At 44.9% G+C, this 15,847-nt stretch overlaps 1 protein-coding gene across 3 annotated transcripts in view; it reads right to left on the reverse strand.

Moving 5' to 3' along the window:
• LOC125461262 (protein NDRG3-like) overlaps window positions 1-15,847 on the reverse strand; it is a 129,732-nt gene that overhangs the window by 73,854 nt on the left and 40,031 nt on the right. For all 3 annotated transcript variants that reach the window (XM_059652743.1, XM_048549813.2, XM_048549814.2), the window contains exon 3: window positions 2,144-2,179. In XM_059652743.1, coding sequence (XP_059508726.1) covers window positions 2,144-2,179 — 36 coding nt within the window. The remainder of the gene's footprint in view (window positions 1-2,143; window positions 2,180-15,847) is intronic.

Here is a 15,847-nt window from a genome sequence, read left to right on the forward strand (position 1 = left end):
TCTTGCTGTGCATGGATATGGACTAATCAAGTTAATTCTCACAATTGGGCCTGCAAATCAGTGCAACTCCACACTGAGTGTGATAAGTTTACTATTTTCTCTCATCTCCTGTTTTGCAGCTCTCTTGCTGCAGGTTTGGTGGGGGTCAGGAAAGGTTTGAGAATTGGGTACGAAGAAATCTGACCAAACCGAAACCCCAACCTGCTGCTGACATTCACTGCACAATCTGACAAATTGTACAAATGCATGCTGTAATTTTTTTTCTTCCCGCATCGAATAGTGCAGGCTGTGCCTGATGGAGACTGCACTTTGTGGAACTGTAACACCAGCTGTTCATTGTGGTGTTAAAGACACTCATTCCAGGATTACTCGAAAATCTACAGAATATTATGATGGTACCACCTGGGTGTTCTGTCAGAATGTATTAAACCTCCAGCTTCGGGATTAGTGACTGAATGCGGCCCGTCTGGGTGATAAGCATTGTACACAGCTAACCCAGGCAGACTTTCTCTCCCCATTTATGGAATTGATCCTCTGCTCCTCGTATTACAAAATAAAGTCATTAAACAAAAAAAAGCACTTACATTGAAAGTTGCCACAGGTTTACGCCCAGTGAAGTACTCTTTTAACATGAATGAATGATTTATTGTCACGTGTACTATTCAGTGACATACAATAAAAACACAGTGAAAAGCTTTCATTTGTCGCCATAATCCGGTGCTATTTTTGTAGTTTAAAAAGGGACGTTCACCTCCGTACAAGCTCTGAGCTGGTCCAGAAGCACCATCTCCTCACCAGGCCCAACTAATATCAAAAGTCGGCGATCCTCAGGGGCCACTGCTGGCCAACTCACCTTAACCACTAGCTGCATCAGGCATACCAACATTAGAGATTACCACCGTGGTGCCCCCATTTCACCCCCCGCCACCCCCAACACCGCTTCACCACCATTACCGCCAGATAGAGCCAGTGACAAAGTCGCCAATTCTCAGGCTGGGCCTACCTCAATGTCATTGCCTCAGGGCTTGCTGCACCACCCCCCACCCGCCACTGCCCCCCACCCTGTACACTGGGCCCTTTTAAAGAACTGAGGTGCGAACAAAACAACGCAGGACGAACAATTTAATAAATTAATCAAACCGTCTGTTCTAAATGTGAACAGATTGTGAATGATGCAGGTTAAGGGATAAAATGTGAACAATGCAGGTTCAGGGATAAAACATTAGACAAAGGCACCAGAAAGAACAGCCTTGATCTTCCATGAATGGCGTTGTTTTATCTTTGATGTCCATCTGAGACAGTACAGGGAGCCTCAGTTCAAGATCTCATTTAAACAGTGAATCTCAGTCAGCGTCACATTCCCTCAGTACTGCTCTGGGAGTGTTGGCACGGACTTTGTGCTCAAGACTCTGCTGTACAAAGCAAACCAACTACCACAGAACCATAGAAAGATTATACTGGAGAATGAGATCATTCAGCCCATCCTGAATAAACTATCCACCCGATCTATTCCCAATTACCAGCACTTGGTTCATTTATTTTTTGAATCAACCTGTGCAAATACTTTTTGCCATCCATCTTGAACAGGTGGGACTTGAACCAGATTTATTGGCCCACAGGCAGCAACACAATTGCAGCTTACGTTGCTTCAGGAACAGATCCAGGTTCCTTTTAATGGAGGGGAGGGTCTCTGCCTCAATCGCCAAACTGGGCAGTGCATTGCAGACAGTCACCATCCTTAGGGTGATAAAGTTTTTTCTCATGTTCTCTCTAACAATACACCTTAAACTTGACGTCCCCAGTAATTGATTCACTGACTGAGATCTGCTCAGCCATTTCATCCAAATTCTGTGGAACTCATCCAGCCTTTCAGTTTTTCTGAAGAAGGGTCTAGACCCAAAACATCAGCTTTCCTGCTCCTATGAAGCTGCTTGGCGTGTTGTGTTCATCCAGCTCTACATCTTGTTATCTCAGATTCTCCAGCATCTGCAGTTCCTACCATCTCATCCAGCTTTCTATTTTCTCCGTCCCAGCAGGTTGGAATGTGACCAGGCCCACAACTTTCCTGTGATGCTGAAAAGCAGTGCTACAAACCCACGTTACATTCTGCTACAGACTTTCAGAGGACGTGGGGTCCGCTCACCTGGCAATCGAAATCCTGGAAGTTCCTTGCAGAATTCTGTGGATGAAGACAAAAAGGGAAATCATTAGAAATTTCATCAATTACCAGCTCATTAACAGGTCAGATGCTCATCCTGGAGAACAATGGGGCCTTCGAAGGTTAAAGCCCCACAAAATGCCTGCCAATAAATGATACCTCACATGTAGGACATGGTTAAATTGCACAGGGAAAAGGTCATTTTTATCAGCAATTATTTTAATTCAATAATAAAAACGGAATTGATGCTCAGCAGGTCTGGCAGCATTTGTGGAGAGAAATCAGCGTTAATGTTTGAGGTCGAGTGACCTTTCCTCAGAACTACTTTAATTCAATGTTGAGCGAAATAGACTTAGGCTTTAAACAGAAAAGGCGGTGGTTTAATTCTAAATTTTCTCTGTGTTATTTGTGCTTTTCTCCTTAATTGTTAACTTTCTGGATTGCTCATTTTCTACATTGGATTGGGGTCTAGTTGCTCGCTAGTACCAGGCTTCATGACAATGTTTTCTAATTCTTCAGCAATAGCACAACTTATTGCCCATCTCCAGCTGTCCTTGTCAAGTACAACCGAGTTAGACAATAGACAATAGGTGCAGGAGTAGGCCATTCGGGCCTTTGAGCCAGCACCACCATTCATTATGATCATGGCTGATCATCCACAATCAGTATCCTGTTCCTGCCTTATCCCCATAACCCTTGATTCCACTGTCTTTAAGAGCTCTATTCACCTCTTTCTTGAAAGTATCCAGAGAGTTGGCCTCCACTGCCTTCTGGGGCAGAGCATTCCGTATATCCACCACTCTCTGGGTGAAGTTTCTCCTCAACTCTGTTCTAAATGACCATCCCTTATTTTTAAACTGTGTCCTCTGGTTCTGGGCTCACCCATCAACGGAAACATGCTTCCCACCTCCAGAGTGTCCAATCCTTAATAATCTTATACGTCTCAATCAGATCCCCTCTCATCCTTCTGAACTCAAGTGTATACAAGCCCAGTCGCTCCAATCTTTCAACATACGATAGTCCCGCCATTCCGGGAATTGACCTCGTGAACCTACGCTGCACTCCCTCAATAGCAAGAATGTCTTTCTTCAAATCTGGAGACCAAAACTGCACACAATACTCCAGGTGCGGTCTCACCAGGGCTCTGTACAGCTGCAGAAGGACCTCTTTGCTCCTACACTCAATTCCTCATGTTATGAAGGCCAGCATGCTATTAGCTTTCTTCACTACCTGCTGTACCTGCATGTTTGCTTTCATTGACTGATGTACAAGAACACCTAGATCTCGTTGTACTTCCCCTTTACCTAACTTGACTCCATTTAGATAGTAATCTGCCTTGCAGTTCTTGCCACCAAAGTGGATAACCACATATTTATCCACATTAAACTGCATCTGCCATGCATCCATCCACTCACCTAGCCTGTCCCTATCTCTAAGCCAGGACACCCAGGTTAATGCCCCATCTACTCTTGAAATCTATTATATCATCTCTCTACATGTTAATTGACCTACAACTGACTGACTTGCTAGATCAATTAAGCTAGAGGTGCCACAGGTACAAACCAAGCGAATTCACATACGGAACACCCAAGGTTAGAGTTCACTAAATCATAAAGGAAAGAGAGAGACTGTCTGAAAGGAAAACACATTCTGTCAAAGATTTTCTTCCTGTGCTCAACGAAACAATTCACGAGAATACCAACCTAAAGGAAATCAACAGCTATACTGTATCAAAGTACAGTACTGATTGGTTGTCAAGTGGACTCTGATTGGTAGAAGTGATGCCATGGAGAATGCACCAGCTGATGACAATTGGTAGTGAACTGCCAATCTTGTTTAAATTTTAAATCAGGCAGAATGAATTTGATTGGTCAAAACACTGTCCTGAGAAATGAAGCAGTAAATGACTGTCACCTATTTTGTTGAGTTGGAGCGGGTAGAGTGTGTATACATGACCATTCTGTTTGCAACAGACAGGGTACAATATATTGGTGTATGTCAGCCAATAATTTGAGTGCCAAGCTTGCATGGTGAACACAGTGCATCAAAGTCAACCTGAGGGACAATGACAAACAGTGTGAAATAATCTCGTACTGGATGTTATGTAAACTCATGAATGGGCCTAAAGATGTCGCTACTGACACAAATCTTCCCAGCCTGCCTCAGATTACCCTGGGTAAGGTATCTCAAAGGCTTCAGGAATAGGTAGAATTAACTGTTTCATGTAAAACAAATGTGGTAGCAACAAGTGTAGTGCTCAGTACTAACAGAATGCTCCTGTCAAGGCAAAAAGACATTCTGCTGATCACACAAATGAGTGAAGTGGCATGGAGCACCCAGTCCCAGTGTGAGTATGCAGGCTGTATCAAACAGTATATGTCTTCGACAAGATAGGTTTCCCACGCCGCCCCCCCCCCCCCCAGCAAATAATGCTCTAGTTCTGTACTGGGGGGGGGGGGGAGACTTTGGAATAGAGATGAAAACAGTGGGAGGAGAAGAGCCTAGGAGAAACAGCAGTTACAGAATGGGGTGCTGAGAATGACTATATTGACGTGGGATGGGAAGGGAATTTCTACTAAAAGGAGATTAGTTAGGTTTCTACAGCAAGTTTTGAGAAGATTTGTAGCGCAGGTTGAGGTTCTGGATGTGAGTTTGCTCGCTGAGCTGGAAGCTGAGTTTTCAGATGTTTCATCACCATTCTAGGTAACATCATCAGTGAGCCTCCGACGAAGCACTGGTGTTATGTCCCGCTTTCTATTTATGTGTTTAGGTTTCCTTGGGTTGATGATGTCATTTCCTGCATTGGTGATGTCATTTCCTGTTCTTTTTCTAGAGGATGGTAGATTGGCTCCAAATCAACGTGTTTGTTGATGGAGTTCCGGTTGGAATGCCATGCCTCTAGGAATTCTCGTGCATGTCTCTGTTTGGCTTGTCCTAGGACATCACCAACCCAAGGAAACCTAAACAGATAAATAGAAAGCGGGACATAACACCAGCGCTTCGTCGGAGGCTCACTGATGTTGTTACCTAGAATGGTGACAAAATGTCTGAAAACTAACCTTCCAGCTCAGCAAGCAAACTCACGTCCAGTTTTTACAGCAATCAGGGAAGCTACATTGTCACTTTAATGGATACCAGGCTTTACAAAAACTATTTACCAAACAAAATTAAAATTCTCACATTGCTGTGGTGGGATTTAAACTGACATTCTCTACAGGATGTGTCTGGATCAAGAGTTACAGGGAGAATATAGGAGAACGGGGGTGAGAAACACATGATCCAATGATGGAGCAGACTCGACAGGCCGAATGGCCCAATTCTGTTCCTATGGTCTGATGTTATTAGTACACAGTAGTATGACCAATATATCACTGAATTCCAAATTAGAGAGAAGTGGATGCTGTCCTCAACCTCATTCCACACTTTCTGGATTGTAGATAAAGTGAAGATCATTATTGTCCTTCCCCAGTGTAGCTACGTGTGAAACTATGAACTCAAATAACTCAACCTGGACCAGGGTCAGAACCTGACTCTCAAACAGAGTCATTCAGTCACAGCATAGAAACAGACCCTTCAGTCCAACCTGTCCATGCCAACAAGGTTTCCAAACCAGTCTCATTTGCCTGCATTTGGCCTATATCCCTCCCAACCCTTTCTATTCATGTACCTGTCAAATGTCTTTTAATGTTGTAACTGTACCTGCAACTCCTACTTCCTCTGGCAGTTCATTCCACATATGAACCACACTGGAAAAAGTTGCCCCTCAGGTCCTTTTTAAATCTTCCTGCTCTCGCCTTAAAAAAATTATGCCCTCTGGTTTTGAATTCTCCAACCCTGGGAAAAGACCTTTGCTATTCACATTATCTATGCCCCCTCATAATTTTATAAACCTCTATAAGCTCAACCCTCAACCTCCTACACTCCAGTGAAAAAAGTCTCGGCCTATCCAACCTACCCTTGGAACTCCAGTGCTAGTAATATCCTGGTAAATCGTTTCGGCACATTCTCCAATTGAATAATATCCTTCCTTTAACAGGACAATCAGAACTGCACACAGTACTCCAAAAGAGGCTTCACCAATGTCCGGTGCAACTACAACATGACATCCCAACGCCTATCCTCAATAGGTCTGAGCAATGAGGGCTACCTTCTTCACCTGTCTACTTGTGATGCAACTTTCAAGGAACTATGTACCTGAACTTTCAGTTCTCTCTGTTCAACAACACTCTCCAGGGCCCTACCATTAACTGATAAGTCCTGGCTTTGTTCAGATCCCCAAAATGCAATGCCTCGCATTTATCTAAATTTCATTGGCTGACCAAGATCCAATTGTACTCTTAGATACCCTTCTTCACTGTCCACTTTACTAGCAATGTTAGTCGTTTGCAAACTTACTGACCAAGCTTCCTAAATTCTTATCCAAATCGTTTATATAAATCATAAACGGTAGCAGACACAGCACTAATCCCTGTGGAATACTGCTGGCCACAGACCTCCAGTCCAAAAAACAACACCCCACCACCAGCCTCCATCTCCTACCTTCCAGCCAATGTTGTGTTCAATTGGCTGATTCCCATAAATCTTCCTGATTTCCATGCAATCTAACTTTACTAATCAATCTACTGTGTGGAACCTTACTATAGGCCACGGAGACAATGGCTACCACCCTGCCCTCATCTATCTTCTTGGTCACATCCTCAAAAAAACTCAAATCAAGTTTGAGAGACATAGTTGCCCATTTGCAAAGCCATACTGACTATCCCTGATCAGTCCTCATCGCTCCAAATACATGTAAATCCTGTCTTTAGGAATCCCTCCAACCACCTATCCACCACCAATGTCAGGCTCACAGGTCTAAAGTTCCCAGGCTTCTCCTTGCAGTTTTTCTTAAATAAAAAGGTATAACATCAGCCGCCCTCCAGTTTTTCAGCACCTCACCCATGGCTGTAGATGATACAAATGTCTCTGCTAGGGGCCCTACAATTTCTTCCCAAGCTTCCAACAGCATTCTGGGCTACACATGATTGAAGTCCTGGAGATTTATTTACATTTCTGCTTTTTAAGATCTCCAGCACCTCCTTTTCTGTAACATGGACTCTTTTCAAGAAATCAGTATTTGTTTTCCTGAGTTCCCTAGCTTCCATGTCTTTCTTCACAGTAAATACTGATGTAAAATATTCATGTAGTGTCTCTCCCTTCTCCTGTGGATGACCTTGTTACCTCTCCTTTGAAAGCCTCCCACTAGCCAGGCATCTTTACCTACAGTCTACCCAAATCAACTTTATAAGTTCCTATCTCGTGCCAACAAAACTGGCCTTACTCCAAGTTGGAACTTTAACTTTTATACAACGCCCATCCTTTTCCATAGCTATTTTGAAACTCATAGTATAATGATACTGGTCCCAAAGTACTCTCCCACTAACACATCAGTCACCTGCCCTGCCTTATTTCCCAAGAGAAGGTCAAGTTTTGCTCCTTCTCTGGTTGGTACATCTACATTCCAACAAAGAAAATTTTCTTCAACATATTTAACAAATTCCTCCCGATCCAAGCCCCCCTTAACATTATGGAAGCCCCAGTCTATGTTTGGAAAGTTGAAATCCCTTGTTACTACCAGATTATTCTTATTCTTATTGGAGATTTCTCTCCATATTCGCTTCTCAGTTTCTCGCTGACTGTTGGAGGACCTATGGTACATTCCTCAAGGTGATCATCTCCACCTTATTTCTGGAGTTCCACCCGTACAGCTATATTGTACAATACCCCACCCCCAAGCATATCTTAAGTACAGTTTAATATTTTCCTTCATCAAAAATTGCCACTGCCCTCCTCCCTTTATATCCTTCCTGTAGCATCTAAACCCTGGAAAATGGAGCTGCCAGTCCTATCCCTCCCTCGGCCATGTTTCTGTAATAGCTATGACGTCCCAGTTCCATGTTCCTATCCATAACCCGAGTTCATCCACCTTACCTGGCAGGCCTCTTGTAACCCTGCAGCACAGCAATGCATTGTGTGAAATAATCTACTAAATCACGAGAGAGTTAAAGGTAGAAAACAGGGGAAGGAGAAGACCATTCAACACTTAAGCCTGCTCTGCAGTGCCAGTACAGTCCCCAGCACCTACAGCAGACAGATATGGTGATGGTCTACAGCTGGAGAGTCTTACAGAAGGGAAAAAACATTCAGCCGAAGTCCCAGCTCTCTCATGGCTACCTTGTGCCTCCTCAGCTAAAAACATGCAGCCAGGAGGTGAGGCCAGCAAAAAGGCTAGACCATGATGTGGCTCATGGTCAAATACTACAAACTGTGAGCACTCACTGTCTGGACTGACATGAAGAATGGGTGAAGAACTATATCCCAGTGAAAGGGTTCAGGCCGAGACAGGAGAAACCATTAAATCAATAAGCCAGCGTATCGCACTTCTGCCACTCCATCCTTTACTGAAGGCAGCACAGTGGCACTGTGGCTAGCCCTGCTGCCTCACAGAGTGAGGGACCCGGGTTCGATTCCACCCTCGGGTGACTGTCTGCGTGGAGTTTGTACATTTTCCCCATGTTCTATGTTCTATGTTTGTGTGGGTTTCCTCCGTGTGCTCCAGTTTCCTCACAGTCACAAAGACGTGGAGGCTAGGTGGATTGGCCATAGTGCTCAGGAGTGTATACATTAGGTGCATTAGCCATGGGAAATGCAGGGTTACAGGAGGGGATGGATCTAGGTGGGGTGCACTTCGGAGGGTGAGTGTGGGCTTGTTGGGCCGAAGAGCCTGTTTGCATTCTGTAGGGAATCTATGATTTCCTAATATTTGGTAAAAGGCCCATTTGGAGAGAGAAGATTAAAAGACAAAAATTTAAGAAAATACTGCATTGTGCAATGAATTAAGACAGGGAATGACAAAATTATAGTTAAAAAAAAAGTACGCTTCTTGTGAGGACCTGAAACATTAACTCTGATTTCTCTCCACAGATGCTGCCAGACCTGCTAAACTTTTGCTGCAATTTCTATTTCTGTTGCACTCGTATCGTACCTTTCTGGGAGCATCCTCAAGAACTTTACAGCCATTGAGGAAGTTCTGAGATGCAGTTTCTTTTGAAGTGTAGGGAGTGTGTCAGAAAAATTAGCACAAAGCAAGATCCCACAAAGAAGATAAAGTACCCTAGTAAAGTAATGTCAGGTTGAGAGATCATTGGCAGCCAGCAGAGGGGAGAGAGCATGTCAGATGGTTTCTCCCATCAAGTCCACACCAACCATCCGAACAACATTCCAGCCAGACCCACGCTAACCCTGCACTTCCCATGGCTAATCCACCTTCTCTTGCATTTCTGGACGCAATGCGTAAATTAGAACAAGCATCTACTTGACCTGCACGCCTTTGAACTGGAGGTAACCCACACAGAAAGAATGCGCAGACAGTCGTCCGAGTGCAGAATCAAACTCGGGTCCCCGGCAGTGCTAACCACTGAGCCACCATGCTGCCCCTTCCTTCATTTAAAGAAAAAAAGAAGTGTTTGGGATCTTTAACAGTGAGTTTTAAAAAAGCACACTGCTCATCTGAAAGACAGCAGCTCCAACATTGGGAAACGCCCTTTAAACTGCACCGGTGTGTCAGCATTGATGACACGTTTACATTAATGGAGGTTTGAATTCACAGGCTTCTGAATCAGAAGGAAGTTTGCTACCAACTGAGCCACTTGGAGCAGAGACAGTAACAGTGGCTTTGCGGTTTGAAAAACGAACATACAAAATCTACATTGGGGAAACCAAGCGGAGGCTTGGAGACCGCTTTGCAGAACACCTCCGCTCAGTTCGCAACAAACAACTGCACCTCCCAGTCGCAAACCATTTCCACTCCCCCTCCCATTCTCTAGATGACATGTCCATCATGGGCCTCCTGCACTGCCACAATGATGCCACCCGAAGGTTGCAGGAACAGCAACTCCTATTCCGCCTGGGAACCCTGCAGCCTAATGGTATCAATGTGGACTTCACCAGTTTCAAAATCTCCCCTTCTCCTACTGCATCCCTAAACCAGCCCAGTTCGTCCCCTCCCCCCACTGCACCACACAACCAGCCCAGCTCTTCCCCTCCACCCAATGCATCCCAAAACCAGTCCAACCTGTCTCTGCCTCCCTAACCGGTTCTTCCTCTCACCCATCCCTTCCTCCCACCCCAAGCCGAACCCCCATCTACCTACTAACCTCATCCCACCTCCTTGCCCTGTCCGTCTTCCCTGGACTGACCTATCCCCTCCCTACCTCCCCACCTATACTCTCTCCACCTATCTTCTTTACTCTCCATCTTCGGTCCGCCTCCCCCTCTCTCCCTATTTATTCCAGTTCCCTCTCCCCATCCCCCTCTCTGACGAAGGGTCTAGGCCTGAAACGTCAGCTTTTGTGCTCCTGAGATGCTGCTTGGCCTGCTGTGTTCATCCAGCCTCACACTTTATTATCTTGGAATTCTCCAGCATCTGCAGTTCCCATTATCTCTGATACAAAATATGAGACTGGATGTGTTGCTGGCTGTCCCATTTCTAAAGCCTAATAAATATCCACCACTCCATCTACAGTCACCCATGGTGCTGCACTGATCATTACAAAGTGGTGCCAGATGCCCCTCAGATTTTCTGGCTCTCTCTCAGCTAAATCAGGCAATTTGAAGGAGGCTGCAGATGGGATCCTCATATTGTTTGATCCCAACCTGAAGCTTCCCTCTGGGGCAGGGAGCAATCATTCATGGGACCGCCCCTTTGCATAGGGCAGCTGAAGAAAATCTGGCTGAGGATTTACTCAAGTTTCCCAAGAGGACGGTGCAACACCCCAGCGACTCTGAGGCTTTCATTGCAGCTTGAATTTCAAATCACAGCTCCCCGTGATGCACACTATTTCTCTGTCATTTCTAGCTCAAGAAAAACTGACAATCTGCAGGTGGCAGCAAGGGAATAGTTGCCAATGGTGGGGTTACAGGTTATCAGTCTGGCTACCCTGAAGTGCTATATGTGCAGGTTTCTTCACCATGGGCTGGATTCAAAGCTACCCCGGCCCTCCAGCAGGTTTAAGGGACTGGGAATGTTAAACCCAGTGAGCAGCCCACCTACTCCTTACTGCCCACGCCTTTCCTCACCACATGGGTCTGGCACTGGGCGGCTTGCCTGCCAAAGGTGGACCAACTAAACCCCAATTAATGTCCATTATAGGCCTCACCCCAGCTTCAAGCATCATCCAATAGTGGCGAGAGGCTGCTGTGGAGCAGTGACAGTGCACTGTGTTAGCATCACTACCTCCGAGCTAGAAGGACAAGGTTTAGGAACATACAAAATGGGTGCAGGAGTAGGCCTTTCGGCACCACCATTCAGAGAATCCCTACGGTGTGGGAGCGGGCTGTTCAGCCTATCGAGTCCAAACCCACCCCCTGTAGAACATCCCACCCAGATCCACCCTGTAACCCTGCATGTCCCATAGTTAAATCAACTAGCCAGCACATCCCTGGACATTATGGAGCAATTTAGCATGGCCAAACTACCTAACCCACACACCTTTGGACTGCAGGAGGAAACACATGCAGATAAGGGGAGAATATGACATACCCACACAGACCCAGTCACCCAAGGCTGGAATCGAACCCAGGTCCCAGTCACTGTGAGGCAGCAATGCCAACCACTGAGCCCATGCCATCGCTTCGTTCAATATGGTCATGGCTGATCATGCAATTTCAGTATTCCACTCCCGCTTTCTCTCCATACCCTTTGAACCCTTTAGTCAAAAAGGCCACGTCAGGCTCAACCTTGAATATATCCAACAAACTGGCCCCAACAGCCTTCTGTGGTAGAAAATTCCACAGGTTCACACCCTGAATGAAGAAATTCTTCCTCATCGCGTGGAGTCCCATCTGCACCAGAGATTTGTCATAAAACATCAGAACAGGTTAACTAAAGATGTCTCTAATTGGTGGGGAGAGAGGTGCAAATCAAGTTTAGCTTCCTTAAACAGGCCAGTAGTGGGTAGGGACAAGTCCCTCCTTAACTGGCCTGCTGGATCCAGTGGTAGCCTACTCCACCCAAACACACAAACTGCACCAGGTACCTCACTCCTGCTAGGTCACCTTCCCCCATCCCCATAGAATCTCAAGCTCCAGGCCCCATCACTGACCCCCTCAAACACGACAAAGTACCAATCCATTGGCGATTGCTGGTGTGCAATACCTGTAGTGGCCACCAGTCTTCCAGTGGACCTATCAGCACATGGAAAACTGTCAGCCTCTGGTCAGCCAGCAGCTCTGTAATGCCAGAATCCCTGTCTATGAGGGGGGCAAATTCTGCCTCCAGTCTATTATTGGCCAAGTGGCTGTTTAATGACTGCAAGGCAGCCATTGTTTCCCCCAGGCCACATGGTGTGGGAAGCAGCCAATGAGGCAAGGTAGAGGACTGTGCTATCGTGTATAGTTCAGCCATTTATCCAAGAAAGGCTATACCCACCTTTGAGAGAGTGCAACAGAAGTTCACTAGACTGGTTCCTGGAATAATGGGTTTGTCATGTGGAAGAATTGAGTAGACTAGGCCTACATTGATAAGACCATAAGACATAGGAGCAGAAATTAGGCCATTCAGCCCATTGAGTTTGATCCTCCATTCAATCATGCTGAAGAGTTTCTCAACCCCATTCTTCCACTTTCTGTCTGTAACCCTATATCCTCTTGATAATCAAGAACCCATCTATCTCAGTCTTACATGTACTCAATGACCTGTCCTCCACAGCCTTCTGTGGCAGTGAATTCCATAAATTCACCACTCTTTGGCGAAATAAGTTTCTCCTTACCCCCGTTCTAAAAAGTCTTCCCTTAACTCTAAAGCTGTGCTCTCGGGACTTAATCTCTCCTACCAATGGATACATCTTCCCTACATCCACTCTGTCCAGGCCATTCAGTATTATTAGACTCCGCCACCACCCCCGCCCCCTACCCCCCCACCACCATCCTTCTAAACTCCATTGAGTACAGACCCAGAGTCCTCAAACAGTCCTGTGTTAAGATTTTCATTCCTGGGGCCATTCTCATGAACCTCCTCTAAACCCACTCCAGGGCCAGTACATCCTTCCTGAGATATGGGGCCCAAAACTGTGCACATTACTCCAAATGTGGCCTGACTAGAACCTAATAGAGCCTCAGAAGTAGATCCCTGCTTTTAAATTCAAGTCCTCTCAAAATAAATGCCAAAGTTGCATTTGTCTTCCTAGTAAATTAGTTTCCTTTGAATTAATAAGAATAACAGGTGATCTGACTGAAACAAAATTCTTTCAGGGTCGATGCTGAGAAAACGTTTCTGTTGGGAGAAGCTGAAACATGGTCATAGTCTCAGGATAAGGGATTGGCCATGAGGAGGAGCGCGACTGAAGAAAGGCAAATCTTTGCAAATCTCTACCTCAGGATCCCAGTAGCTGAGTGCCGTTTATTTTCTTGGCAGAGATTTGGGCACCACAGGAATGAGAAATAAGGGATAGAGTGACAAGGTGAAGGTGTTGAAGTAGAAGATCTGCAATGATCATGCCAAAAGGTAAAGGAAACTCTAAGGGTCATATGGCCAACTCCAATTCCTGTTACATTCTCATTTTACAGGAAGCGGCCAAAGTGAAGGATACAAGAGACAGCGCTCCCAACAGTGCCACAAGCTCCAGGATTCTGGTCCGATGACATGCATCCAAGTCAGGGTAGAGAGGAACACGGAGGCAGTGGCATCATGAGGCCATTGCCGTCCTTGCTTTAGAAAGGGCAGAGGCAGGCTGTAATTTCACCAGACTGGCAATCCCGAAGCCTAAGCCAATGTCCTGGGTCAACACGAGTTCAAGTCCCAATTCAGCAGTGGCTGAAATTCAATTAAGAAGAAAAAAAAGTCTGGAATTGAAAGCTGGCCTCAGGAATGGCAGCTGTAAAACTTTCATCAATTATTGTAAAAAGCTCATCTGGTTCCCTAACATATTTCTGGGGAGGAGATCTACCATCCTTACCTGGTCTAGCCTACATATGACTCCATACTCACAATAAACTCTTAACAGTCCTCAAAATGGCCAACCAAGCCACTTGGTTCAATGGAAGTTACGGATGGACAGCTTGCTAGTGATGTCTGCATCTTGTGAAAAAATCAAAACAATCTTAAATTTGGAAGCTGCTTCCTAGGAAGCTTTGTTGAGTTTCTACAGTGCGTCTTGTAAATAATACAACTCTTATCACTATCATAGACTATGGTGGAGGCAGTGAATTGTTGGCCTGTAGACAAGGTGCCAATCAAGGAAGCAGCTTTGGGTTTGGCTAGTGTAGTGGTCCTCAGGGTGGTTGGAGATGTACCACGGGGGAGGTAAATCGAGAGAGTTCCATCACTCTCCCATTGTGCCAGAGAGACACTGGGGAGTCAGGTGGATTACTCAACGGTGGCCGTTCTCCTAGTATTGGAAACAAGGCATTTAGGATCCTAGTTGCAATGAAATACAAGTGGCCTTAGCTAGGTCAGATGAGAAGGACACATTTCAAAACAGTAGGCCTTAAAAACTTTTGGAAGAGATAATAAAATGGAGGAGGAGGGGGAAGGAGCAGCATTGCTGTAAAGGGGGATCAGCAAGTTGACAAGACAATAGATTTAACTTCAGTTCTAAAGAGCTGAGTTATTAGTGACATGAGGAAAGAAAGGGATCCAATAACTAGAATTATGACAGGTCATTGCAGTGAGGAGGAGGAAATGAAATGGAATTATTTGAAGAGCCAGTGCTTAGTCAAAGGAAGGTTGATAATTACAGGGCATCTACCCACTCTGCAGTAGAATGAGAAAGAAAAGTTCAGTTAATGGAAAGACCTGCTCCTGACATACCAGAGTTTAATCCTGTCTGTAATTTTAACAGGTTTAAAAGAGCAGAGACAGGAATTAAACTCAAATACACAAGTCAATACCAAAGGCAGCACAGAGTGGGGTCCTTTTTGCCACTGCAGATGCTTTTTGTTTAGAAATGCTTCAATGCAGGCTTGAACTGTTGTTTTATGGTTATTTTGTTTGATTCTTGCAAGAAGCTGACAACTTATATTTATATAGCACATTTAATGCAACAAAACCTCCCAAGAAACATCATTTAAATTTGAGAAGGTCTCTTATTGGGCAATGTTAGGGTTGATGGGCAAAATTCACGGTCTCAATCTAAATGGGAGCAAAGAAGCAGCGAGGTGGAGAGGTTGAGAGAGAGAATTCATGAGTGCATCAGGAGGTCGAGCCATCAATGATGGAACAATTAAAATTAGGAATACTAAAGAACACAGAATGAAAAGAGCACAGGTTCCGAGAACGTGGGGAAGATTACAGCGATAGGGAGGGTGCGAGGAAATGGTCTCATCTTTGTTCCCAATTTTTAAATCACATTTTAGTTTTAGTCTAGTCTATTGGAGGAAAACAATGAATGAAGGTCTAATTTTTGCATTCCATTATTTCATTCCAGCTTCTTTTAAAAAATATATTGGTGGTGCTTGATTCCTCAAACAGTTCATACAACGTGTGAACAAATAACACACTAAGGTTCAAGTTATAGTTAAGACTTTAAAATTCTTCAGAATAAAGGATCATTTACGCTTTAATGCACATTCACACACAGGGAGCATTTTCTACGAATGCAAGGAATACAATCTAGCCTTGTGCCTTTTTTGTCTGTCTGTGGTAAATTTAAC

The sequence above is a fragment of the Stegostoma tigrinum genome, chromosome 19 (assembly GCF_030684315.1).
Source record: "Stegostoma tigrinum isolate sSteTig4 chromosome 19, sSteTig4.hap1, whole genome shotgun sequence".
Lineage (NCBI taxonomy): Eukaryota > Metazoa > Chordata > Chondrichthyes > Orectolobiformes > Stegostomatidae > Stegostoma > Stegostoma tigrinum.